Source organism: Pleurodeles waltl, chromosome 3_1 (assembly GCF_031143425.1).
Source record: "Pleurodeles waltl isolate 20211129_DDA chromosome 3_1, aPleWal1.hap1.20221129, whole genome shotgun sequence".
NCBI lineage: Eukaryota > Metazoa > Chordata > Amphibia > Caudata > Salamandridae > Pleurodeles > Pleurodeles waltl.
Window position 1 is genome coordinate 1440394041 of NC_090440.1, and position 25113 is coordinate 1440419153.

The 25113-nt window shown below is 44.9% G+C and overlaps 1 protein-coding gene across 2 annotated transcripts in view; it reads left to right on the top strand.

The window, feature by feature from the left end:
* SIK2 (salt inducible kinase 2) overlaps nucleotides 1-25113 on the top strand; it is a 348026-nt gene that overhangs the window by 313029 nt on the left and 9884 nt on the right. For both annotated transcript variants that reach the window (XM_069225002.1, XM_069225001.1), the window contains exon 14: nucleotides 733-824. In XM_069225002.1, coding sequence (XP_069081103.1) covers nucleotides 733-824 — 92 coding nt within the window. The remainder of the gene's footprint in view (nucleotides 1-732; nucleotides 825-25113) is intronic.

Below are 25113 nucleotides of genomic sequence, written 5' to 3' on the forward strand. Positions count from 1 at the left end.
CTACCAGCGTGTACTTGGGCATCCAGTGGAACGCTGGAACAAACCCACCCATTCTTAGAGTACTCTAGGTCAGACCCACTCACACAGCAGGTACACACACGGAAAGGCCCTCCCACTCTGTGTAATCAGGGATATACACTCTTCCCTCATAGCATGCTCTGACACCGCACTTAATTCCACAGTGCACACAGAAGAGAGGTATTAATTTCCACAGGGTACACTAGGGAAAAACATTCACATGTTTTATGTCCTAGGAGGGGTCCCAATTACACCCATGGAATACTCACTCTCAGCGCCACTCAGTTCCAAAATGTACTCCTCATCAAACCCTGGTGTATTCTTGGACAAACACTTACCCAACATAGTAAGATATTCTGTAAAAAGACACTCGGGGAAAAACATTCACATGTTTTATGTCCCAGGAGGGGTCCCAATTACACCCATGGAATACTCACTCTCAGTGCCACTCAGTTCCAAAGTGTACTCCTCATCAAACCCTGGTGTATTCGTGGACAAACACTTACCCAACATAGTAAGATATTCTGTGAAAAGACACTCTGTGACACTGGTGACCACATAACCCTCTCTGTTCTACTTCTGTTAGTTTCAACACATTGGTGACACACGTTTCACAGGCATGGTGTGCAGACACTTTGGGTACTAGACATAAAAAGCACTTATCTTCATAGTTTGGCACCTTATGTCATCCCTTGTATTTTGTGACTTTTACAGAAAGTCAGCTTGCTTGCAAATACCCAGAACAGTTGCCCGATGTACTGTAAAGAAGCACCCAGAAGCCTAGAGCAGCAGTTACAGGAGCACAGGTAAGAAGACTGTCGTAGTTACGTGTGTTAAGTAAGGGTAACCTGCTCCAATCCTACCACATCTTTTTCCCCTTCCCAGTTGGAGAATGTCTCTCTTCATTAAAGATAATAAACGGGAGATTGTATTGTGTTCTGGGAAACAACTGACCCCTTAATATGTGTCGCAGTTACGTTAACTTGCCTTTACCAAAAAGAAATCTGATCTATTTACCCTAAAAACAAAGTGGCAACTGTCCTGGGACACACCTGGACACTAAGGTTAATTGCTGTGTTTTTTTCAGAGGAATGTAGTAGAGATTGCACTGGTATCAGTACCTCTGTTGGTTACCAGTTATCCTGAAATATATTTGTTCGTTTTAATTATAATTGCATTAATATAGTGTTTCCTAAACCTGATAAGGCATTGAAGCACTTTACACCAGGCGACCACTGCTCTGGAATCCAGGGTTAGTGGTTAATCAAGCGGTTATTGGTACTGGTGGTTGTTGCAGTTAGCCTTGTGCTCTCAAGGAAATCATTCCATGCATTTACTTTCGTTTCTTTGTTGTAGGTTAAATTAATAGAGTTAAATATGATCCTTAGTTGGGGCGGGACGGATATCCGTTTTTGCAGCTGGTTGGTAGAGATTATGTATTGTTAGGTTCTAGGTGTATGACTCTCAAAGAAGGAGAGACTTTGATCCTTGAAATGAAGTCGGAGCAATTTTCAGGCATACAATAATAGAGATTAAGGCCAATATGCCAATGACTTAGAGTAGGCTGTGCTCAGAGAGACAAGGGGTACGCAGATGATGGAAAGTAGGGAGAGGTTAATTTGAAAGAAAAAAGGAGAGGCAGCAATTGGAAGGTGTAATTTAAGTGCAATTTTCCATGTTTGGGGTTAGGAATATAGAGGCTGCTTTTTCAGATGGCATGTAAAACTGTAGAAATCATTATTTGCATGTAGTTAAGGGCTGTATTAAGTAATATTGATAAACAGTAGAATCGAGCAAACTGCAAGGGCAGCTAACCAGCTTAAGGGTTGGAAGCATAACGTTGTGGCTGGATGCATATATAAGGAACTATTGAGAGCTTTAGACTACATTCAAAGAAAGAAGTGACCTCTTGATCATAACCACATGAAAGCATGTAAGAATATACAGAGTAAAAAATGGAAATATCAAAAGGGTGATTCTTCAAATACTAGAGTTGATGTCTTCTGATGTTTGCCACTAAAGTGTGGCTCAGTGTATTTTAACGGCAAAGTTGGATCAGTTTTGGATGCCCCTAGTTTAGCAAAGCAGAAGATTGTGTGAGGGAACCTCCCCAGACAGTATACATGTATTGTCTGTATTCTTGTGGGTGGAGGGTGGAGACAGACACTGAAGTGACAGGAATAAAGATAGGGCCACACTCAGACTCTACAAAGACATTGCTAGCAAGGAGCTGTGACTAGTCCCTTCTGACCACTGCCACCTTGTGTACGGTCAGGGAGAGTTTGGGACCACAGCCTCTGTTGTTCAAGGTGAGGAAACCTCCAGGCCGGACCTGCTCTATTGTTGGCCTGTAGCTGCCACCCCATGTAGCCTGAGAGCCAGGCACAGCGGTCCCACACCTCACTGTGCCCATGCTGCGGATACTTCCACACACAGACATCCCCAGCGCAGCCGGCTGTGAGAAGCACTGCTCCACACAAAAGGCTGTGTCTGGAGAGCAGCCTTAATAAGGGCACCATAAAGAGAACTAGACCAAACCAGCTTTGCAGCCTGAGACTGACCAGCTCTTCAAAATAGCACACTATTAGCCCAGTTAAGTTGTTTCAGGAGTGTCAGTGTGCCATTTTTAAATAGAGGAGTACGTTAAGGCATTAAAAAGTTTGCACTAACAGCACACTTATTGCCAAAAAAACACAGATAGTAAATTTCGACAAGCCATGACTTCATAACTGTAATAACAGCTGCAGTTCATGGGTTACCCATAAATAAGCATTACTCATACATTTTATCCACATCTACTGCTCGACTCAGTAAACCCATCCAACTCAGATGTTTTCTCTTCCAGAAGTGCCCTCATGTTTCCCAAGTCCATCCAAACGAATTGTTAGCCCTACACTAAGAGCAGCCACCCACCTTTGGATCACAGAAATCTGAGCGCTCTGTCCCACTCTTGCCAACTCATGGTGCCACAGTGTGACACATGATTTTGGCTCGCTTCACATGGTCACCCATTGAGGAACCAAAATCACATGGTGGCAGAGAAAACAAGCTGAAAACCACTGTCCAAGGTGGATTTCCATTTGGCCTTTGGAAGCAATGAGCAGCTGATGTCCATTATGTGGTGTGAAAAAACGTCAACATATTGGCGACCCTTTTAATTATTTGTTTTGGGAGGGGGACTTGGTGAGGGGCAGAGTGGCTCTTCGCATAACTCCCCACCACCCTCCTCATTTGGTGAAATAAATATATAAGTTGGCAGGTGAGCTGTCACCACAGCTTTGGCTCTCGGTTTGCATTACTGTACTGAACCCCTGTCCTGTTCTTCACTAAAACAACAAAGGCAATGCAGAGCGTTTCATTTGAAATAACCTGCCTCTTTGATACAAGCCCACTGCAGTCCAGATATGTCATTTATATTGTACGTCAGATGGTTGAAGTGCTTCCATAGTATTTCAGCATGTACAGAGCTACAGAACTTTTCTGGAATACATTTCCTTACGAGTCATGAAGCTCTTGAAAAGCTGACAGGTGTATCACCCGAATTCAGATTCTCATTTCCTGCTCACAGTATAAAGAATGTAGTACAGAAAACGAACTTGTGAACTTTGTTGCTTATGTGTTTTAGTATCATTGGTAAACAAGCCCCCCCCACCCCCCACCCCAAATGAAAGAGGATGAGACTAACCTTTCCCAAGAGAGTCTTCATTTTCTAATTGGAAGAACCTACAAAGGCCATCTGCATTGGCATGGGCAGTCCCAGGTCTGTGTTCCACTATAAAGTCCATTCCCTGTAGGGAGATGGACCACCTCAACAGTTTGGGATTTTCACCTTTCATTTGCATTGGCCATCTGAGAGGTCTGTGGTCAGTTTGAACTAAAAAGTGAGTACCAAAGAGGTATGGTCTCCGCTTCTTCAGGGACCAAACCACAGCAAAGGCCTCCCTCTCAATGGCACTCCCAACGCTACTCCCTGGGGAGTAACCTCCTGCTAATGAAAGCAACAGGCTGGTCAAGGCCATCATCATTTGTTTGGGACAAAACTGCCTCTATCCCATGTTCAGAGGCATCAGTCTGCACAATGAACTGCTTGGAGTAATCTGGAGCTTTGAGAACTGGTGCTGTGCACATTGCTTGTTTCAGGGTGTCGAAGGCCTGTTGGCATTCTACAGTCCAGTTTACCTTCTTGGGCACTTTCTTGGAGGTAAGTTCTGTGAGGGGTGTCACTATAGATCCATATCCCTTCACAAACCTCCTGTAGTACCCAGTCAAGCCAAGGAATGCCCTGACTTGAGTCTGGGTTTTTGGAGCTGCCCAGTCCAGAATAGTCTGGATCTTAGGCCTGAGTGGCTGGACTTGGCCTCCACCTCCAAGGTGTCCCAAGTAAACCACAGTTCCCTGCCCTATCTGGCATTTGGATGCCTTGATAGAGAGGCCTGCTGCTTGCAGGGCCTTCAAACCTTCTTCAGGTGGACCAGGTGATCCTGCCATTTGGAGCTAAAGACAGCAATATCGTCAAGATAAACTGCACTAAAGGACTCCAAGCCAGCATGGACTTGATTCACCAACCTTTGGAAGGTGGCAGGGGCATTCTTTAAACCAAAGGGCATAACAGTAAACTGATAATGCCCATCAGGTGTGGAGAATGCTGTCTTTTCTTTTGCTCCTGGTGCCATTTTGATTAGCCAGTACCCTGCTGCAAAAGTCAAAGGTACTTAAGTATTTGGCAGCACCCAGTTTGTCTATCAATTCATCTGCCCTTGAAATGGGATGGGCATCTGTCTTGGTGACAGAATTAAGTCCTCTGTAGTCCACACAGAACTCTCTCTTTTCATCCTTGGTGTGAGGTTTGGGGACTAAGACCACTGGGCTAGCCCAGAGGCTGTCAGAGTGCTCAGTGACTCCCAATTCCAGCATCTTGTGGTCTTCCACTTTGATGCTTTCCTTAACTTGGTCAGACTGTCTAAAAATGTTGTTTTTGACAGGCATGCTGTCTCCTGTGTCCACATCATGGGTACACAGGTGTGTCTGACCAGGGGTTAGGGAAAAGAGCTCAGCAAACTGTTGCAGGACCTTCCTACAGTCAGATTGCTGTTGGCCAGAGAGGGTGTCTGAATAGATCACTCCATCTACTGAACCATCTTTAGGGTCTGTGGAGATGAGATCAGGGAGAGGTTCACTCTCAGATTCCTGGTCCTCATCTGTTACCATCAACAGATTCACATCTGCCCTATCATGGAGGAGTTTGAGGCGGTTCACATGGATCACCCTTTTGGGGGTCCTGCTAGTGCCTAGGTCCACCAGGTAGGTGACCTGACTCTTCCTTTCTAGCACTGGGTAAGGGCCACTCCATCTGTCCTGAAGTGCCCTGGGAGCCACAGGCTCCAGAACCCAGACTTTCTGCCCTGGTTGAAACTCAACCATAGCAGCCTTTTGGTCATACCACAACTTCTGGAGTTGTTGGCTGGCCTCAATGTTTTTACTTGCCTTTTCCATATACTCTGCCATCCTTGAACGTAGGCCTAGTACATAGTCCACTTTATCTTGTTTAGGCTCATGAAGAGGTCTCTCCCAGCCTTCTTTCAGAAGAGCTAGTGGTCCCCTTACAGGATGGCCAAACAGAAGTTCAAAGGGGGGAAAACCCTACTCCCTTCTGAGGCACTTGTCTGTTGGCAAAAAGTAGACATGGCAAGAGGACATCCCATCTCCTTTTGAGTTTTTCAGGGAGCCCCGTGATCATGCCTTTCAATGTCTTGTTAAATCTTTCAACAAGACCATTGGTTTGTGGATGGTATGGTGTGGTGAATTTGTAAGTCACCCCACACTCATTCCACATATGCTTCAGGTATGCTGACATGAAGTTGGTACCTCTGTCAGACACCACCTCCTTAGGAAATCCCACTCTGGTAAAAATACCAATGAGTGCATTGGCTACTGCAGGGGCAGTAGTCGACCTAAGGGGAATTGCTTCAGGGTATCTAGTAGCATGATCCACTACTACTAGTATGTATTGGTTCCCTGAGGCTGTGGGAGGTTCAAGTGGACCCACTATGTCCACACCCCCTCTTTCAAAGGGGACCCCCACCACTGGAAGTGGAATGAGGGGGGCCTTTGGGTGTCCACCTGTCTTACCACTGGCTTGACAGGTGGCACAGGAGGCACAAAACTCCTTGACCTTCTGGGACATGTTGGGCCAATAGAAGTGGTTGACTAATCTCTCCCACGTCTTGGTCTGTCCCAAATGCCCAGCAAGAGGAATGTCATGAGCTAAGGTCAGAATTAACTCCCTAAACTCCTGAGGCACTACCACTCTCCTAGTGGCACCAGGTTTGGGATCTCTTGCCTCAGTGTGAAGGAGTCCATCTTCCCAATAGACTCTGTGTTCCTGTTATTTTGCCATTGGACTCTTCAGCAGCTTGCTGCCTAAGGCCTTCAGGATAGGGACAGGTTTCTTGCCCCTTACACAACTGTTCCCTTGAGGGTCCCCCTGGGCCTAGGAGTTCAACCTGATAAGGTTCTAACTCCAGGGGCTCAGTTCCCTCAGAGGGCAGAACTTCTTCCTGGGAAGAGAGGTTCTCTTTTTCTTGTTGTTTTGAAACTAGTTCCCCAGTTGTCTTTCCTTTTCTCTTGGAGGGTTGGGCCCTTTTTCCAGGCTCCAACATACTTTTTCACCCTGAGCCTTGCACTGTGCCCTGGTCTTGTCTTGACACACACCAGTTCAGGGATACCCAGCATGGCTGCATGGGTTTTGAGTTCTACCTCAGCCCATGCTGAGGACTCCAGGTCATTTCCAAGCAAACAGTCTACAGGGATATTTGAGGAGACCACCACCTGTTTCAGGCCATTGACCCCTCCCCACTCTAAAGTTACCATAGTCATGGGATGTACTTTAGTCAGATTGTCAGCGTTGGTGACTGGATAAGTTTGTCCAGCCAGGTATTGACCAGGGGAAACCAGTTTCTCTGTCACCATGGTGACACTGGCACCTGTATCCCGCAGGCCTTCTACACTTGTCCCATTAATTGAGAGCTGCTGCCTGTATTTTTGCATATTAGGGGGCCAGGCAGCCAGTGTGGCTAAATCCACCCCACCCTCAGAGACTAATGTAGCTTCAGTGTGAACCCTGATTTGCTGTGGGCACACTGTTGATCCCACTTGCAGACTGGCCATTCCAGTGTTAGCTGGAGTAGAGTTAGAAGTGGAACCTTTCTTGGGACAGGCCTTGCCTCCAGTTTGGTGTCCTGGCTGATTACAGCTACGACACCAGGCCTTTTTGGGATCAAAGTTTTACCCTTGCACCCAAAATTGGATTGTGAAGAGGCTCTGGGCCCTCCCTCCTGAGCAGGTTTTTGGGGCCCTATAGAGGACTCTTTACTTTTCCCTTTGGATGTCTCAACACTCTTCCCCTGGGGAGTCTTTGTGACCCCTTTCTTTTGGTCACCCCCTGTGGAAGTCTTGGTCACTCTAGTCTTGACCCAATGGTCCGCCTTCTTTCCCAATTCTTGGGGAGAAATTGGTCCTAGGTCTACCAGATGCTGATACAGTTTATCATTGAAACAATTACTTAACAGGTGTTCTTTCACAAATAAATCGTACAGCCCATCATAATCATTTACACCACTGCCTTGAATCCACCCATCCAATGTTTTCACTGAGTAGTCAACAAAATCAGCCCAGGTCTGGCTCGAGGATTTTTGAGCCCCCCTGAACCTAATTCTATACTCCTCAGTGGAGAATCCAAAGCCCTCAATCAGTGTAGCCTTCATGAGGTCATAGGATTCTGCATCTTTTCCAGAGTGTGAGGAGTCTATCCCTACACTTTCCAGTGAACATTTCCCAAAGGAGAGCACCCCAGTGAGATTTGTTTACTTTTCTGGTTGCACAAGCCCTCTTAAAAGCTGTGAACCATTTGGTGATGTCATCACCATCTTCATATTTAGTTACAATCCCTTTTGGGATTTTCAACATGTCAGGAGAATCTCTGACCCTATTTATGTTTCTGCCACCATAGATGGGACCAAAACCCATCTCTTGTCTTTCCCTTTCTATGGCTAGGAGCTGTCTCTCTAAAGCCAATCTTTTGACCATCCTGGCTAACAGTAGGTTATCTTCACGGAGGCTATCCTGGCGGGAATTCCTCCACTTCACTATTCTCCCCCTCTGGGAGGTCATCCTCAGAGGGGTTGTTCTTGGCAAACTCTGCCAAAAGCTCCTGGAGCTGTACTTTGGTAGGGTTTGAACCAGTTCTAATCTTTTTGGTTTTGCAGTGAGACCTTAACTCTGACATCCTAAGATTCCGGTAAGGGGTGACGTCGAGTTCCATCACATTCTCTTCTGCATTAGACATTATGTTTCTAAAAGTTGGAATACTTTTTAAGAATCTAAAACTATCTCTAGAACTTAATTCAAACTTTTACAAAACGTTTAAACTCTAAAAGAAATGCTAACAGGGACTAACACAAGGCACTAGCAGGACTTTAAAAAATTTAGAAAAATAGTTCAAATTTAAAAAATCAGTTTCTAATGACAATTTTGGGAATTTAGTCGTGTGATCAGGTATTGGCTGAGTAGTCCAGCAAATGCAAAGTCTTGTACCACACCGCTGATCCACAAATGTAGGATGCCATGTCGACTTACTCTTTTTATCCCCACTAGCACACACAAGCTGGCAAGCAGTGTGTCTGTGCTGAGTGAGGGGTCCCCAGGGTGGCATAAGACATGCTGCAGCCCTTGGAGACCTTCCCTGGCATCAGGGCCCTTGGTACCAGGGGTACCAGTTACAAGGGACTTACCTGGATTCCAGGGTGTGCCAATTGTGGAAACAAAGGTACAGGTTAGGGAAAGAACACTGGTTAGCAGGCCTCAGCACACTTTCAAATCATAACTTGGCATCAGCAAAGGCAAAAAGTCAGGGGGTAACCATGCCAAGGAGGCATTTCCTTACAGCAATACGTAGGGTGGACCTTGAAATTACCTGCCATTAGTAGCCATGAAGACTATATGGGAACCTTAAAGAGATTACTTAAATTACAATCCTGAAACACTTACTAATCCCACTTGTTAATTTTGAGATCCTAAGAGAATCTGCACAATGGGTCTTGTGGTGCTTGTCTGCTACAAAGACCTGAGTAGAGTATAAGTTAACCCAAAAGAGACTTATTAGTAAATTAATGAGGAACCTCAGATATTCTCACATTCTGCACAACAGAGTCAGATACATTGTGTGATCCACATGTTTCCCTTGCATTCTTTATATGGCCCTAATATCAGTGTTACCGTAAAATTATTAATAAGCTAATAAGAAAGCTTAGGCTTTCATTCATTTTCAGTGGTCATGTCCGGATCGTTCGTGTGTCCATGTAAGCTTAATGATCTGTCTGCAGGTACTGGTTTCATTCATGCCTCTCTACATGACATTGAGTATCTAGATGCAATCACTTATTTTCGGGCTTTACTTCTATATCCCCACCATCCTTGTGGATTTTTTACTGAATAAAACCTGGCTACATGTTTCTTCATTCCTAAACTACTTCTCCAAGGAGAGTGCTTTGTGTTGGCCTCCAAGTGAGTACAAAATGTGAATGGGTAAACCAAGCCAATCTCTGAGTGCTGTTGTAACTCAAACATGAAAATTTTGCACTCCTGTCAAATTCAAATGGTCAAACATGGCAATTACTTTTCTGACACCTACTTCTAACTGCAGATTCCTCACTTTTGAATCCCTCCAGGAACAAACTGGTTCCTGAAATTCTTCAGTCAACAGTTCTCGCATACTAGCTGGTGGCACCAGGACTGGCTTTTTGCATAGGGGAGCTAGGCCCATATCTTGGGTGCTAAGATCCTAGAGGGTTGTCACACAGAACTGACCTTGTGAGCTGTTTGAAGTAATGTTTTTATCCCAGGCCGCTAGTGAAGTGCATCATCTCAACAATCTATAAAATGGCCTTGTTTTCTTTACCCTCCATCTCAGTGGCATTACTGATGTGATTTGTAGTAGGGGCACACAAGGGGCCACAGATAAAACTGGAGGGGCCACCTATAACTGGTGATAATGAAGAGTGTGCTCATATATGTGTGTGTCTGTGTGTGTGTGTGTGTATATATATGTTTGGTGGCATGTGTAGCTGCAGATACACATGCTGTGCAATGTCCTGCCATCTAGTGTTGGGCTCGGAGTGTTACAAGTTGTTTTTCTTCGAAAAAGTATTTTCGAGTCACGAGACCGAGTGACTCCTCCCTTTCAGCTCCATTGCGCATTGGGCGTCGACTCCATCTTAGATTGTTTTCTTTCCGCCATCGGGTTCGGACGTGTTCCTCTTCGCTCCGCATTTCGAATCAGGAAAGTTAGCTAAATTATCGAAAATTCGACGGTATTGTTATCGTTCGGTACCGGGTTAGTGTTACTGTATCGGCACCGACATCTAGCGCGCTCCGGCGGCCCTTCAGGGCTTCCATTCTTCACGAGGCCTGGTCGGCCCGACCACACCCGTCGTTCCAGACTAATGGGCCGGTCCCCCTTCCGCTTCTGTCCTAAGTGTCATTCAAAGTATCCTTATACAGACCAGCACCTGGTCTGTAATCTGTGTTTATCACCTGAACACAGGGAGGATACTTGCGAGGCTTGTCGAGCGTTTCAATAAAAAAAGACCCTAAGAGATCGACGAGCAAGAAGACTGCAAATGGCGTGACACCAAGAGAGCAATTCGACGTTGAAGAGGAGGAAAGCATTTCCATCTAGGGATCGGACTCTGATGAATCCGAAAGTGACCGAACCTCGACGGTGCAGCGAAGAGTGAGTAAACCTGCCCGGTCCAAAACTCACACAAAGATATTTAAGGCCAAGGGGACGCCACCGCCAACAGGCCATGGCTCAGCCCATCGAAAAGAAGGTGACCAAACATCGGCACCGAAAAAGGCCAGGGATTTGCCGAAGACTTCCGACTCCGGTCGAGATTCCGGCACCGAATGATCTCGACACCGAGAGTTCGACTCACCCAAAGTGAGAAAAATATCTTTGGAACCGAAAGACTAGATCTGAAACCTCAGTACTGAAAAAAGTGGCTTTGGAGCCTAAAAGAAGCTCTTACACAGAAGAGGAAGGACTTTCCAGCCAAATGAAGGAAAGACATATATTTGAGCAGGAATTAAGTATGGAAGAACCAGACCATACACAAAGGAGGTTACATATCCAGAAAGAGACTGGAAAAATACAGACTTTATCTCCAAACAAATCTAAAATGAAACTTGCATTACAGGAGACAGAAATGCAGCCTAAGGCAAAGGTGGTTAGAGACAAATCCCCACCACCAAGGTTTTCACCACAACCGTCCCCACTGCACTCACTACAACTGTCACCAGTGGGAAAACCTCCAATGCAGTCACCCACACATACAGGGATGATGCTGATGCATGGGACTTATATGATGCACCAGTATCGGATAACAGTCCGGATTGTTATCCAACAAAGCGGTCACCGCCAGAAGACAGTACTGCATATACGCAGGTACTATCCAGGGCAGCTACGTTCCACAACGTAGCAATGCACTCAGAGCCTATAGAGGATGATTTCCTGTTTAACACCTTAGCATCAACCCACGCTTCCTATCAGAGTCTGCCAGTGCTCCCGGGTGTGCTCAAACACGCAAAACAAGTATTCCAGGAGCCAGTTAAGGGAAGGGCTATCACGCCTAGGGTTGAGAAGAAGTACAAGCCTCCCCCAACAGATCCTGTGTTCATAACACAACAACTTACACCGGACTCAGTGGTTGTAGGAGCAGCAAGAAAGAGAGCAAACTCTCAATCGTCAGGAGACGCTCCACCGCCTGACAAAGAGAGCAGAAAGTTTGACGCTGCAGGCAAAAGAGTGGTAGCACAAGCAGCCAATCAATGGTGGATTGCTAATTCGCAAGCCCTACTTGCTCGCTACGACAGGGCACGCTGGGACGAGATGCAACACATCATACAGCACTTGCCCAAGGAACATCAGAAACGTGCTCAACAGGTTGTGGAAGAAGGACAAGCCATATCTAACAACCAGATAAGGTCCGCACTAGACTCTGCAGACACAGCAGCACGAACAGTCAACACAGCGATAACCATTCGCAGGCATGTGTGGTTAAGAAGTTCTGGATCCAAGCCAGAGATCCAACAAGCGGTGTTGAACATGCCATTTAATCAGGAACAGTTGGTGGGCCGGAAGTTGACACAGCAATTGAGAAGTTAAAAAAAAGGCACGGACACAGCCAAAGCCATGGGCGCGCTCTATTCCCCACAAGTCAGAGGCACCTTTAGGAAACCACAATTCAGAGGAGGTTTTCGACAGCAAACATCAGAGCCTTCCACCTCTCAAACCAGACCCACCTATCAGGCACAATATCAAAGGGGAGAGTTTTGTTGTTCCTGTTGAGGACAATTCCCAACAGGAAGGGGAAAGTTCCAGGCAACCAAACCAAGCCAGACCAAACAGTGACTTCAATGTCACAAAACCCCAACACTTATCACCAGTGGGGGGGGGGAGGCTAACCGCATAATATCAAAACTGGACACATATTACCACAGATGCATGGGTCCTATCAATTATCCAACATGGTTATTGCATAGAATTCACAAAATTCCCGCCAGATGTGCCACCAAGAACACACAATCTGTCCAAACAACACTTAAACCTATTACAAATAGAGGTCCAAGTACTATTACAAAAAGAAGCAATAGAACTAGTACCCAATCATCAGAAAGGAACAGGCGTCTAATCACTATTTCCTAATTCCAAAAAAGGACAAAAAGTTAAGACCTATCTTAGATCTCAGAACACTGAATCTCTTCATCAAATCAGACCACTTCCACATGGTAACACTTCAAGACGTGGTTCCCTTACTAAAAAAAGGAGGAATACATGTCAACATTGGATCTCAAGGATGCGTATTTCCACATACCCATCCATCCTTCCCACAGAAAATACTTAAGGTTTGTAATGCACGGCGTACACTATCAATTCAAAGTGCTACCGTTCGGGATAACAGCCCCAAGGGTATTCACAAAATACCTAGCAGTAGTAGCCGCTCACATAAGGAGACAGCACATGCACGTATTCCCATATTTAGACGACTGGCTAATAAAAAGCAACTCTCAACAACAGTGTCTTCTTCACACGCTATGCGTCATAGAAACTCTACACAAACTAGGGTTCTCTATAAATTACCAGAAATCAAATCTGCAACCATCCCAAATACAACAATACTTGGGAGCAACACTCAACACACAAAGAGCAATTGCCACTCCAAGTCCACAAAGGGTCCAAGCGTTCCAAAATGTAACATCAAGCATACAGTCAAACCAACACTACCCAGTAAGGTTTGTAATGAAACTTCTAGGCATGATGTCTTCATGCATAGCCATTGTCCCAAATGCAAGAGTACACATGAGGCCCTTACAAAAGTGCCTAGCAAAACAATGGACACAAGCACAGGGTCTAGTGTTGATAAACCGCCAAACACACTTCTCGCTTCAATGGTGGAACCCTATAAATTTAAACAAAGGGCGGCCATTCCAAGACCCAGTGCCTCAAGCTGTTATCACAACAGATGCTTCCATGATGGGTTGGGGAGCACACCTCAACCAGCACAGCATCCAGGGATAATGGGACAATCAGCAAAAACAACTTCACATAAATCATTTGGAACTGCTAGTGGTGTTTCTAGAATTAAAAGCATTTCAACCACTGGTAGCCCACAAACACATCCTTGTCAAAATCGACAACATGACAACAATGTATTATCTCAACAAACAAGGGGGGGGGGGACACTCGTCACAACTGTCTCTCTTAGCACAAAAGATTTGGCATTGGGCAATTCACAATCACATTCGCCTGATAGCACAATACGTACCAGGCATTCAGAATCAGTTAGCCGACAATCTCAGTCGAGATCACCAACAAACTCACGAATGGGAAATGCATCCCCAGATCCTACAGAATCACTTCCTTCGTTGGGGAACACCAAACATAGACCCATTTGCAACAAAAGAAAACGCAAAATGCCAAAACTTCGCGTCTAGGTACCCACACCCTCAATCCAAGGGCAATGCACTATGGATCAGTTGGTCAGGGATATTTGCTTACGCTTTTCCCCCTCTCCCACTCTTTCCTTATCTGGTCAACAAACTAAGTCAAAACAAACTCAAACTAATACTCATAGCACCAACCCGGGCTCGCCAACCGTGGTACACAACACTGTTGGACTTATCAGTAGTACCCCACATCAAATTACCAAACATTCCAGATCTGTTAACACAACACAAACAACAGATCAGACACCTGAATCCAGCATTGCTCAATCTAGCAATCTGGCTCCTGAAGTCTTAGAATTTGGACATTTAAATCTTACACAAGAGTGTATGGAGGTCATTAAACAAGCAAGAAAACCTACAACAAGACATGTTTACGCAAACAAATGGAAAAGATTTGTTTGCTACTGCCACAATAATCAGATCCAACCACTACATGCCTCCACAAAGGACATTGTAAGCTACTTGTTACACTTACAGAAGTCTAATCTAGCATTCTCTTCCATTAAAATCCATCTCACTGCAATATCTGCCTATCTGCAGATTACACATACAACATCACTTTTTAGAATCCCAGTCATTAAAGCATTTATGGAGGGACTAAAAAGAATCATACCCCCAAGGACACCACCAGTACCTTCGTGGAACCTTAATATTGTATTAACACAACTCATGGGCCCACCATTCGAACCCATGCATTCTTGTGAAATGCAATATCTGACTTGGAAAGTAGCCTTTCTAATAGCTATCACATCACTTAGAAGAGTAAGTGAGATACAAGCATTTACTATTCAAGGACCCTTTATACAAATACATAAACATAAAATGGTTCTCCGTACAAATCCAAAATTCTTACCAAAGGTCATATCACCATTCCACCTAAACCAAACTGTGGAACTCCCAGTCTTCTTTCCGCAACCAGACTCAGTAGCCGAAAGAGCCTTACATACATTAGACATAAAAAGAGCACTAATGTATTACATTGACAGAACAAAACAATTTCGTAAAACAAAACAATTGTTTGTAGCCTTCCAAAAACCTCATGCAGGTAATCCTATATCCAAACAAACCATCGCCAGATGGATAGTTAAATGTATTCAAACTTGCTATATTAAAGCAAAAAGAGAATTACCTATTACACCAAGAGCACATTCCACTAGGAAAAAAGGCGCCACAATGGCTTTTCTTAGGGAATATACCGATGACAGAAATTTGTAAGGCAGCCACCTGGTCTACGCCTTAGACATTTACTAACCATTTCTGTGTAGATGTGTTAGCAACGCAACAAGCCACAGTAGGACAGGCTGTATTAAGAACATTATTTCAGACAACTTCAACTCCTACAGGCTAAACCACTGCTTTTTTGGGGAGATTACGGCTTGTTAGTCTATGCACAGCATGTGTATCTGTAGCTACACATGCCACCGAACGGAAAATGTCACTTACCCAGTGTACATCTGTTCGTGGCATGAGACGCTGCAGATTCACATGCACCCTCCCTCCTGCCCAGTAGCCTGTAGCCGTTCTTAGTTGAATGAAAATTGTAAATATGTAAATAAATATTCTCTTAATTCACATTAGGTACATACATAACTACTCCATTGCAAGGGCACCTCTAGTATACTCTCAACTCATACCTCACCCTCTGCGGGGAAAACAATCTAAGATGGAGTCGACGCCCATGCGCAATGGAGCCGAAAGGGAGGAGTCACTCGGTCTTGTGACTCGAAAAGACTTCTTCGAAGAAAAACAACTTGTAACACTCCGAGCCCAACACTCTCGGTACTCGGTACCGAGATACCGGCTCCGACCAGATCCGGCACCGAGAAATCGGCACCCAGAAATCCAAGAAGGTTCCTTCGAAGCCGAAAAAGACTGGTGAAAAGGTTTTGGTGCCGAAACACCCAGCCTCGGAGCCGAAACAAAGCTCCTATACGGAAGAACACAACTACAAGGCCACAGGTTTGAACAAGAACTGGGGATGGGAGAGCCAGACCATACCCAGAGGAGGCTCCATATACAGAAAGACACAGGGAAAATAAGTACACTTCCCCCAATTAAGATGAAGCGGAAGCTCGCATTCCATGAGGCAGAAATGCAGCCAAAAGCAAAAGTGGCTAAAGAAGAAACACCACCACAGTTTTCTCCACAGCCATCACCACCGCCCTCACCACATCTATCCCCAATAGCAACACCCCCAATGGTGCAATCACCAACGCACACAGGGATGAGCCAAGATGACCCAGATGCATGGGATCTGTACGATGCACCAGTCTCTGATAATAGTCCGGATTGCTACACGGCAAGACCATCACCACCAGAAGACAGTACTGCTTACATGCAGGTGGTTTCCAGGGCAGCTACTTTTCCTAACGTAGCATTGCATTCAGAACCTATAGAAGATGACTTCTTATTCATTACCCTGTCATCAATACACAACCAATATCAGAGTCTGCCAATGTTACCAGGTATGTTAAAAACACACCAAACAGGTGTTTCAAGACCCAGTCAAGAGCAGAGCCATCACACCTAGGGTTGAAAAGAAATATAAACCTCCCCCCTACGGACCCTGTGTACATTACGCAACAGCTGACTCCTGATTCAGTGGTAGTGGGAGCAGCCCGGAAAAGGGCGAACTCACAAACTTCTGGGGACGCACCACCACCCGACAAAGAAAGTCGGAAATTCGATGCTGCAGGCAAAAGGGTGGCAGCACAGGCAGCCAATCAATGGCGAATTGCCAATTTGCAGGCTCTATTGGCAAGATACGATAGGGCACATTGGGACGAGATGCAACATTTCATTGAACACCTTCCAAAAGAGTTCCAAAAGCGTGCCCAACAGATCGTAGAGGAGGGCCAAACCATCTCCAACAATCAAATAAGGTCGGCTATGGACTCAGCAGACACTGCGCGTGGCTACTTACCTCCGGATTTAAGCCAGAGATCCAGCAGGCTGTGCTGAATATGCCTTTCAACACACGACAATTGTTTGGGCCGGAGGTGGATACAGCAATTGACAAACTAAAGAAAGACACTGACACGGCCAAAGCCATGGGCGCGCTCTACTCCCCACAGAGCAGAGGCACTTTTAGGAAGCCACACTTTAGAGGGGGGTTTCGGGCCCAAAGCACAGAGCCTTCGACCTCACAGGCCAGACCCACATACCAGGGCCAATACCAAAGAGGAGGCTTTCGGGGACAATATAGGGGTGGACAGTTCCCTAAAACAAGAGGGAAATTCCAAAACCCAAAAAAACCCCAACTAAACATTGACTCCAACGTCACAAACCCCCAACACACAACACCAGTGGGGGGGGGAGACTCACACATTATTACCAGAATTGGAAACACATAACTACGGACTTGTGGGTCCTAGCCATTATCCAACATGGTTATTGCATAGAATTCCTACAAATACCACCAAATGTGCCTCCAAGAGCACACAGCATGTCCAAACAGCACTTAGATCTGTTACAACTAGAAGTCTAAGCGTTGTTACAAAAAGAAACAATAGAACTAGTACCCAACCATCAAAAAGGAACATGTGTTTACTCCCTGTATTTCCTAATTCCAAAAAAGGAAAAAACACTGAGACCCATATTAGACCTCAGAACACTAAATCTTTACATCAAATCAGATCACTTTCACATGGTGACACTTCAAGACGTGATTCCCCTGCTCAAACAACAGGACTACATGTCAACATTAGATCTCAAGGATGCTTACTTCCACATACCCATACATCCTTCCCACAGGAAATACTTAAGGTTTGTAATCCAAGGCATGCATTACCAATTCAAAGTGTTACCGTTCGGGATAACAACAGCACCAAGAGTATTCACCAAGCGGTAGTAGCTGCCCATATCAGGAGGCAGCACATGCATGTATTCCCTTACCTAGACGATTGGTTAATAAAAACCAACACTCAGCAACAGTATCTTCAACACACAAAATACGTCATAGAAAGCCTTCACAAGCTAGGGTTCTCTATAAACTACCAAAAATCACATCTACAACTGTGTCAAATACAACAATACTTAGGAGCAACAATCAACACACAAAAAGGGATTGCCACTCCAAGTCCACAAAGAGTACAAGCATTCCAAAATGTAATACTAAACATCCACCCACACCAACACTATCAAGTGAGGTTTGTGATGAAACTTCTAGGCATGATGTCTTCATGCATAGCCATTGTCCCAAACGCAAGACTACACATGAGGCCCTTACAACAGTGCCTAGCAACACAGTGGACACAAGCACAGGGTCAACTTCAAGATCTAGTGTTGATAGACCGCCAAACACACTCCTCGCTTCAGTGGTGGAATCCTATAAATTTAAACCAAGGGCGGCCATTCCAAGACCCTGTGCCTCAATACGCGATCACAACAGATGCTTCCATGGTAGGGTGGGGAGCACACCTCAACCTACACAGCATACAGGGACAATGGGACGCTCAACAAAGCCAACTTCATGTAAATCATCTGGAACTACTTGCAGTATTTCTAGCATTGAAAGCATTTCAACCGTTAATAGCCCACAAACACATTCTTGTCAAAACAGACAACATGACAACAATGTATTACCTAAACAAACAGGGAGGGACACACTCATCACAGCTGTGGGGGTCATTCTGACCGGCCGCCAGGGCCACCGACCACGGGAGCACCGCCAACAGGCTGGCGGTGCTCCCACGAGCATTCTGACCGCGGCGGTTCAGCCGCGGTCAGAAGCAGCAAGTCTGCGGGCTCCCGCCGACTTACCGCTGCTCGGGGGAATCCTTCATGGCGGCGGAGCGCGCTCCGCCGCCATGAGGATTCTGACAGCCCCTACCGCCATCCTGTTCATGGCGGGAAACCCGCCATGAACAGGATGGCGGTAGGGGGTGCCGCGGGGCCCCCGTAAGAGGGCCCCGCAAAGTATTTCAGTGTCTGCCTTGCAGACACTGAAATACGCGACGGGTGCAACTGCACCCGTCGCACCCCTGCAACTACGCCGGCTCAATTCTGAGCCGGCGTCCTCGTTGCAGGGGCATTTCCTCTGGGCCGGCGGGCGCTCTTTCGGAGAGCGCCCGCCGTCCCAGAGGAAATGTTTAAATGGCCGCCGCGGTCTTTTGACTGCGGTGCGGTCATTTCACGGCGGTACCTTGGCGGACGGCCTCCGCCGTCCGCCAAGGTTAAAATCACCCCCTGTGTCTCTTAGCACAAAAGATTTGGCATTGGGCGATTCACAGTCACATTCGCCTAATAGCACAGTACATCCCAGGAATTCAAAACCAGTTAGCTGACAATCTGTCGAGATCACCAACTAACCCACGAATGGGAAATTCATCCCCAGATACTACAAACTTACTTTCAAAGCTGGGGAACACCACGAATAGACCTATTCGCAACAAAAGAAAACGCAAAATGCCAAAACTTCGTGTCCAGGTATCCACACCCTCACTCCAAGGGCAATGCGTTGTGGATGAGTTGGTCAGGGATATTTGCTTACGCTTTTCCCCCTCTCCCACTCCTTCTGTATCTAGTAAACAAATTGAGTCAAAACAAACTCAAACTAATACTAATAGCACCAACTTGGGCTCGCCAGCCATGGTACACAACACTACTAGATCTGTCAGGAGTTCCTCATATCAAACTACCAAACAGACCAGATCTGTTAACTCAACACAAACAACAGATCAGACACCCGAATCCAGCATCGCTCAATCTAGCAATCTGGCTCCTTAAATCTTAGAATTTGGACATTTAGACCTTACACAAGAATGTATGGAGGTCATTAAACAAGCAAGAAAACCTACTACAAGACATTGTTACACAAATAAATGGAAAAGATTTGTTTATTACTGCCATAATAATCAAATTCAACCACTACATGCGTCCACAAAAAACATTATAAGCTACTTATTACACTTACAAAAATCAAATCTAGCTTTTTCGTCCATTAAAATACATCTCACAGCAATATCTGCCTATCTGCAGATTACACATTCAAAATCACTCTTTAGAATCCCAGTCATCAAAGCATTTATGGAGGGTCTAAAGAGAATCATACCCCCAAGAACACTACCAGTTCCATCATGGAACCTCAATATTGTATTAACACGACTCATGGGTCCACCATTTGAACCCATGCACTCTTGTGAAATGCAATACTTAACCTGGAAAGTAGCCTTCCTAATAGCTATCTCATCTCTTAGAAGAGTAAGTGAAATACAAGCATTTACTATACAAGAACCCTTTATACAAATACACAAACATAAAGTGGTTATACGCACAAATCCCAAATTTTTACCAAAAGTTATATCACCGTTCCACCTAAACCAAACAGTGGAACTCCCAGTCTTTTTTCCACAACCAGACTCAGTAGCCGAAAGAGCCTTACATACATTAGACATCAAAAGAGCACTAATGTATTACATTGATAGAACAAAACAATTTTGCAAGACAAAACAATTGTTTGTAGCCTTCCAAAAACCTCATGCAGGGAATCCAATATCCAAACAAGGCATTGCCAGATGGATAGTGAAATGTATTCAAACCTGCTATGTGAAAGCAAAGAGAGAACTGCCTATTACTCCAAAGGCACACTCCACTAGAAAGAAAGGCGCCACAATGGCCTTTCTAGGAAATATACCTATGACAGAAATCTGTAAGGCAGCCACATGGTCTACGTCTCATACATTCACAAAACACTACTGTGTCGATGTGTTAACAACACAACAAGCCACAGTAGGACAGGCAGTATTACGAACATTATTCCAAACAACTTCGACTCCTACAGGCTAAGCCACCGCTTTTGGGGATTAACTGCTTACTAGTCTATGCACAGCATGTGTATCTGCAGCTACACATGCCATTGAACGGAAAATGTCACTTACCCAGTGTACATCTGTTCGTGGCATGAGACGCTGCAGATTCACATGCGCCCTCCCGCCTCCCCGGGATCCTGAAGCCGTTTAAGTTGATGAAAACTGTATATTATATGTTGATGAAACTTGTACATTTGTAAATATATATCACTTTTAATCACATTATGTACTTACATACTTACTCCATTGCATGGGCACCTTTACTATATACACAACTCCTACCTCACCCTCTGCGGGGAAAAACAATCTTAAGATGGAGTCAACGCCCATGCGCAATGGAGCTGAAAGGGAGTAGTCCCCCGGTCTCGTGACTCGAAAAGACTTATTCGAAAAAAAAAAACTTGTAACACTCCGAGCCCAACACTAGATGGCAGGGTAATGCACAGCATGTGAATCTGCAGCGTCTCATGCCACGAACAGATGTACACTGGGTAAGTGACATTTTCTCTCTCTCTATATATATATGTTCGATGGCATGTGTAGCTGCAGATACACATGCTGTGCACATCCTGCCATCTGGTGTAGGGCTCTGAGTGTTACAAGTTGTTTTTCTTTGAAGAAGTCTTTTCGAGTCACGAGACCGAGGGACTCCTCCCATTTCGACTCCATTGCGCATGGGCGTCGAATATATATATATATATATATATATATATATATATATATATATATATATATATATATATATATATATATATATATATATATGCAAAAAACAAAGGAGAACTCTGGGAAGTTCCCAATTTTAGGTGGAGAGCTGCTCTAGTAAGGAGCACCCTGCAACACCAGCGACACTCTAGATTTGCTCACCTCAAATGTCTGCTTATCTAGCAAAGTCTTTAAGCATAGGATTAGCACAGTGCTATCCTCGCCGAGCTAGATAGTGACAAAGTCTTTTGCCATTTGTACAGCAAAATCTTTAAGCATAGGATTGACATAGTGTCATCCTTGCCGAGCTGTAAAATGACAAAAGCCATTTACCACTCCAGGCACAGTATTACAGCTTTGGACTGGTCAAATACCATCCAAGCCAACCTGGAATGAGTAAAGCAACCCCTGACACGTGTTTCGCTCTCATTAGAGCTCTTCAGAGGAGTATAGCTTTGTCCAGACACAAGGGAGCACCCAGTATAAGTCAAACCAAAACCCTTTCAGGAATAGAGCGACGCATAAATTATGCAAAAAACAAAGGAGAACTCTGGGAAGTTCCCAATTTTAGGTGGAGAGCTGCTCTAGTAAGGAGCACCCTGCAACACCAGCGACACTCTAGATTTGCTCACCTCAAATGTCTGCTTATCTAGCAAAGTCTTTAAGCATAGGATTAGCACAGTGCTATCCTCGCCGAGCTAGATAGTGACAAAGTCTTTTGCCATTTGTACAGCAAAATCTTTAAGCATAGGATTGACATAGTGTCATCCTTGCCGAGCTGTAAAATGACAAAAGCCATTTACCACTCCAGGCACAGTATTACAGCTTTGGACTGGTCAAATACCATCCAAGCCAACCTGGAATGAGTAAAGCAACCCCTGACACGTGTTTCGCTCTCATTAGAGCTCTTCAGAGGAGTATAGCTTTGTCCAGACACAAGGGAGCACCCAGTATAAGTCAAACCAAAACCCTTTCAGGAATAGAGCGACGCATAAATTATGCAAAAAACAAAGGAGAACTCTGGGAAGTTCCCAATTTTAGGTGGAGAGCTGCTCTAGTAAGGAGCACCCTGCAACACCAGCGACACTCTAGATTTGCTCACCTCAAATGTCTGCTTATCTAGCAAAGTCTTTAAGCATAGGATTAGCACAGTGCTATCCTCGCCGAGCTAGATAGTGACAAAGTCTTTTGCCATTTGTACAGCAAAATCTTTAAGCATAGGATTGACATAGTGTCATCCTTGCCGAGCTGTAAAATGACAAAAGCCATTTACCACTCCAGGCACAGTATTACAGCTTTGGACTGGTCAAATACCATCCAAGCCAACCTGGAATGAGTAAAGCAACCCCTGACACGTGTTTCGCTCTCATTAGAGCTCTTCAGAGGAGTATAGCTTTGTCCAGACACAAGGAAGCACCCAGTATAAGTCAAACCAAAACCCTTTCAGGAATAGAGCGACGCATAAATTATGCAAAAAACAAAGGAGAACTCTGGGAAGTTCCCAATTTTAGGTGGAGAGCTGCTCTAGTAAGGAGCACCCTGCAACACCAGCGACACTCTAGATTTGCTCACCTCAAATGTCTGCTTATCTAGCAAAGTCTTTAAGCATAGGATTAGCACAGTGCTATCCTCGCCGAGCTAGATAGTGACAAAGTCTTTTGCCATTTGTACAGCAAAATCTTTAAGCATAGGATTGACATAGTGTCATCCTTGCCGAGCTGTAAAATGACAAAAGCCATTTACCCTGAAAGGGTATAGTTAGGTGAATATGTCAGTGACAATGGTAATGTTTGGAACTCAAGAAACTACAGAAATTCACCAGCTGCAGTTAGCAGAGCTAACTATAGTCTGTACCCCCGCCATGCACTGCTTAGGACCTCAGATATTACATCACTCACGGCATGTTCTATGACATAAGTTATGACATCACTGATGACATCTCAAATTACGCCACTGATAACATTATTGGTTTTGCTGGCAGCTTATCAGAGCGTTCTCTCCAACTGGAGTCTGACTCCCTTGGGAGCAAGATGGCCCAGGACAATTAGAGTGCTCTGGTTTTCAAAACTGGTTGCGATGGACTTTTGCAAAGTCCCTCAAACCCAACTGTCCAGATATCCAATTATTTTTTAACCTTAATTTCTCAAAAGCAACAGAACAGATTTACACCAAATCACACAAAGCACAACCTTTGTACCAATATCTAGATTCCTGACTAATTTGGTGTTATTGCATTCAGCAGTTTTTGTGTAAGTCCTGCCTAAAGAAGTCTATGGAAAAATTCATAGAGATTTTTACTTTTGGGACCCCCCTTTTTTACTTGCCCCGACCTGATGGATCATCCTGAAACATTCCATGCACAAACTAGTCAGACAGTATCACGTTTTTGGAAATATTCAAGGAGATTCATCAAATGGTTCCAGAGGTATCAGCAACACAAAAAACTGCATTTCCTGTAGAAATACTGACCTAACTATAACTATCCAGTGGCACTGTCGGAAGGAAGGTCAGCCGTTGGTGGTATCATTGAGCTCCGAGCGAGGGACTGCATGGAATCACAAATAGGCACAATGCCTTCATGCTGACCTCTTCTTTTTTTTTTTTTTTTTTTTTTTTTCTCTCTCAACTTTTTCTTGGTGTTTTCCTGCTGGTAAATGTGAAACCTGTGTGCAAGGAATACGTCTCCCCGAAAGTCAACAGGTTTTAAACCATGCTGCATGTGAAGGAAGCAGATCTCATTCACATATTCACATGATATCTGCATGTGGTGCTTGGGCCTCATGAATGACTCAAAACTCTGTGATGAATGCTCCTTAATGCATTTGAAAACCATTATTAAGTTCAAAGTGACGCTATATGTTACCTAACACAAGAAGCGTTATCTGTCCGGATCGAATATTGGTCACCCTCTTTGAATAATTCCAGGATGAAGTCAAAAGACAAGTTGTAGCATACAGGGAAGAATTTTTTTGTAGGATTTTTGCATTGATCACAGTACTATCGAAGATTAGAGGTAATTTTTTAACCTGAATCCATTACGGTCCAAGGGTTCAGTCTTTTTTCCCACTATGACAATAAAGCAGACACTTTGTTCCCCCCCTCCCTAAACTGATGCTTTACTTATCTAGCGGTCTGGAGACTACACCTGAGACAGAGATGGGCTTACCCTTGGACCGCCCCCACCAAGGAGAGTGCCTCTTTTGGGGTGGTCATATGCAGGCTGTGGAGGACTAGAAGCTACAGTTGCCTACTGCAGAGACTAAGGCTAGTTTGTTTACTGAATTTTTTGCAACCGACTCTTCTGAGCCATTGCTTCTTTTTAATGAGGCTGTGATTGAGGGTGTCCTAGTGGCCCGGGCCAAACCTTGCCCAGCACCACCAGTGAACTGTCCAATTGCTCAACACCACTGGTCAGCTTCTTTGCATCCGATCCTCTTGCTGCAGCATCTGACACCAAAGAGGCTTGTTTTACAGGTGTCCGCCAGCAAGGTGAACCCAAATGCCTTTCCTACTACTTCTA